Here is a 3004-nt window from a genome sequence, read left to right on the forward strand (position 1 = left end):
ACCAGTAGTCGTGCAAAGGACGAGGAATACGAGAGGATAACTGGATGACTCTCATCATAACTCAGCGAGTGGGACGCCCTCAGACGCCCACAGGCCCGTAGAATCCCCTTGCCATCGAGGAAAGGGTTCAAGTTTCGGATTGAACTTGAGGAAGGAACCTGCTGCTTGGACTGCAGACATTGGTATTCTTGTTGGAAAGTTTGTCGTTGAGCCATGACGATTAGCCGCTCTTGGATCCATGACAGCTAATCCGCTTGGACCACGGTAGAGCTTGGAACTGCCAACTTTCGACTTCTATCGATGAATCTAAGAACATAGGCAGACGTGCGCAGTGCTTTGCCAAACTCAGAGAACTTACTCAGGAAGTCAGGAGTAGGAGGTGACTTAGCGACGTTGCACTTAATCCGCTGCTCCAGCAGAGTCTCCGGAATGGGACTTGGAGATGTTGGCCATTGATCCGACGGGAGATGAAGCCACCACAAAGGATTACGAATCAACTCTTGTGGCAGGACACCTCGGCTTGCAAGATCTGCCGGATTGTGCTCGGATCGCACATGCGACCAGTTTTGGCGTCGCTGGCTTGGACGATTTTGGCCACACGATTGGCCACAAAGGTTGTCCATCTGCAGGGTGGCTTGTTCAACCAGGCGAGACAGGCCTTTCTGATGCATCACAGAATCCGTGGTACTGGAACTTCACTCTTGTCTGGAATTGGACCCATCTTGGAATCCGGATCTTTCCCAGAGCAGGATAGCTCTGGAGGTACTCCTTCCATTGGAGTGAAAGATCCGTGGGTAGATGCTCGTCCCATTCGAGCGTTCTCAGCCAGATCTCCTGCATGAAGATCTTGGCTCGGATAACGAAAGGGGCCAGCCACCCGGCTGGGTCGAAAAGCTTAGCGATTTGCGAAAGCACTTCCCTCTTCGTGTAGGAGTCCTGATGGGCAACCTCTGGTGGCATGAAGAAGAACTCGTCATCGTGAGCTTGCCACCTGATGCCCAGAGTTTTCGCCGTACTGGAGTCTTCGAGTTCGAGGAAATCTTCTCGAAGTAGATGCTCCTTTGGAATGTCCTTCAGCACGCTCTTATGGTTCGACGTCCACTTCCTCAGCGGGAAGCGAGCGCTGTCCAGGGCTGCACACACTTCCGCAATGGTCCGGATGGCCTCTTCTTTCGTGTGTGTCCCCGCCAGGACGTCGTCCACATACATGTTGTTGGAAATGACTCGGCTTGCGAGAGGATACTCCAAGCGTATGTCATCAGCAAGTTGCTGGAGGACTCGTAGAGCCAGGAAAGGCGCACAGTTGACACCGAATGTCACTGTGTTCAATTCGAAGTCACGGATCTCAGCGTCCGACGTACGGAACAGAATTCGTTGGAACGGTGTGTGCTTCGAGTCCATGACATATCGATAGTATCGCCATCTGAGGATCTGCAACGTGAGATCCGGTTGGAGAATGGGCCCTGAATGAAGGATATCATTCAGACTCTTGCCATTTGAGGATGGACAAGATGCGGTGAAAACGACCCGCACCTTCGTTGTGGTGCTATCTGGTTTGAACACGGCGTGGTGAGGCAGGTAGAAATTAGGAGTCGTGGGTGTCATATGACCCAAGTCCACGTACTCCTGGAGAACGGCATTGTACTGTTTCTTTAGAGAAACGTTTCTTGACAAACGGTTCTCATTCTTGAGGAATTGAGCCAGCGCTATAGATCTGGAATGACCCAGTTCAATGCCATCGGGCTTCCGGAATGGAAGAGTCACCCGATATCTGCCACATTTGCTACGAGAAGTAGTCTTAACGAAGTTTTCTTCGCAAACGAAGTCTGACTCCTTTATCAGCTTCGCTGGAATATCCTCCACCTCAAAAATTTGGAAAGTAGGCTGTCGAGCTGTTCGTCTGCTTGGAGGGCGACTCTTGTCGAAAACGCAGAAACAGTTGTCGACATACTCTGGGAGACAGGGCTGGTAAGAATCCAGCCAAACACGGTTTCCTGCCCAAGGAGTGAGCCACAAATGTTTGGCCGGGAGCCGATCTGAGCGCTCTTGTAGAAGTGTGGATCTGTCAGTTCTATCGCTGGTAGATCCCTTAGGAAAGTTCGCGGCATGTCGAAGGAGGGCAGTTTGCCCGCCAACTGTGGAATTACGTATGCCGAAGTCTCGATATGGCTCGGCTTCGTCGGAGAACCAATGCTGAAGTGACATAACTTCTGCGATTGGGCCGCAACTGCGTGATTTAGCCCGGATACCTGGGCTCGCACGGACTGGAAAGGCAACTTAATGCGTTGGAACAAACGCTCAGAAATGAAGGTCGCTTCGGACCCGGAATCAATTAGCGCACGTGCGGTATATGTAGTGCCCAAGTGGCAAACATTGATGACCGCCGTGCCGAGAAGGACATTCTGAGCATTATTGGCAAAGAAATTTTGCACATTTGTTGCCGTTGGATTTAGAGTGGACTGTATATTGGAAGATGAAGAGGCACCATTGTGGGCACTGTCGCCCCGCCATTTGCATGTAAAGCAATTGTGCGCACTCGTACACTCTCGGAGTTGGTGACCTCTTGCGAAACAGTTTAAACAGAGACTTTTCTGTTTAATGTATGTCATTCTCTCATTGACCGAGTCACACACGATTTGCCTTTCGGAGTGATTCGGGCCTCAAAGGAGTTGACTCGCTTGGAATTTTGCGGACGGGATGGCCCTGCAGTCGCGATCTGTGAGTTGGCAGTCTGTTTCACGTCCTCAATCGCTTCAAGCGTACGGTAGCGCTCATTGAGGAACGTGCTCATATCCTGCCATGCGGGAATTTTGCTTTGTCCACCAAAGATTGCTCCCACAACAAGAGTGTGAGCTTGGGGAGTTTGGACGTTTGCGAACGGGCTACAGACGGAAATGTCTGAATGCTCAAGAGCGGTCAAGCAACGCTGAATCGTGCACTGCAGCTCCTATATAGCTGCTCCCGACTCTTGGATAACCGTGGACAGGTTGAACAGGATTTTCAA

General features: G+C 51.2%; 1 protein-coding gene across 1 annotated transcript; it reads right to left on the reverse strand.

The window, feature by feature from the left end:
* Positions 1-639: 639 nt before the first annotated feature.
* On the reverse strand, positions 640-2791 carry LOC132798102 (uncharacterized). The gene is made up of 3 exons (XM_060809821.1): positions 2634-2791; positions 1952-2562; positions 640-1847 (listed from the first exon to the last, which is right to left on the reverse strand). Exons 1-3 carry the CDS (start codon positions 2789-2791, stop codon positions 640-642), a joined length of 1977 nt encoding a protein of 658 aa, XP_060665804.1.
* Positions 2792-3004: the final 213 nt, after the last annotated feature.

This window comes from Drosophila nasuta, unplaced genomic scaffold (genome assembly GCF_023558535.2).
Source record: "Drosophila nasuta strain 15112-1781.00 unplaced genomic scaffold, ASM2355853v1 ctg85_pilon, whole genome shotgun sequence".
Lineage (NCBI taxonomy): Eukaryota > Metazoa > Arthropoda > Insecta > Diptera > Drosophilidae > Drosophila > Drosophila nasuta.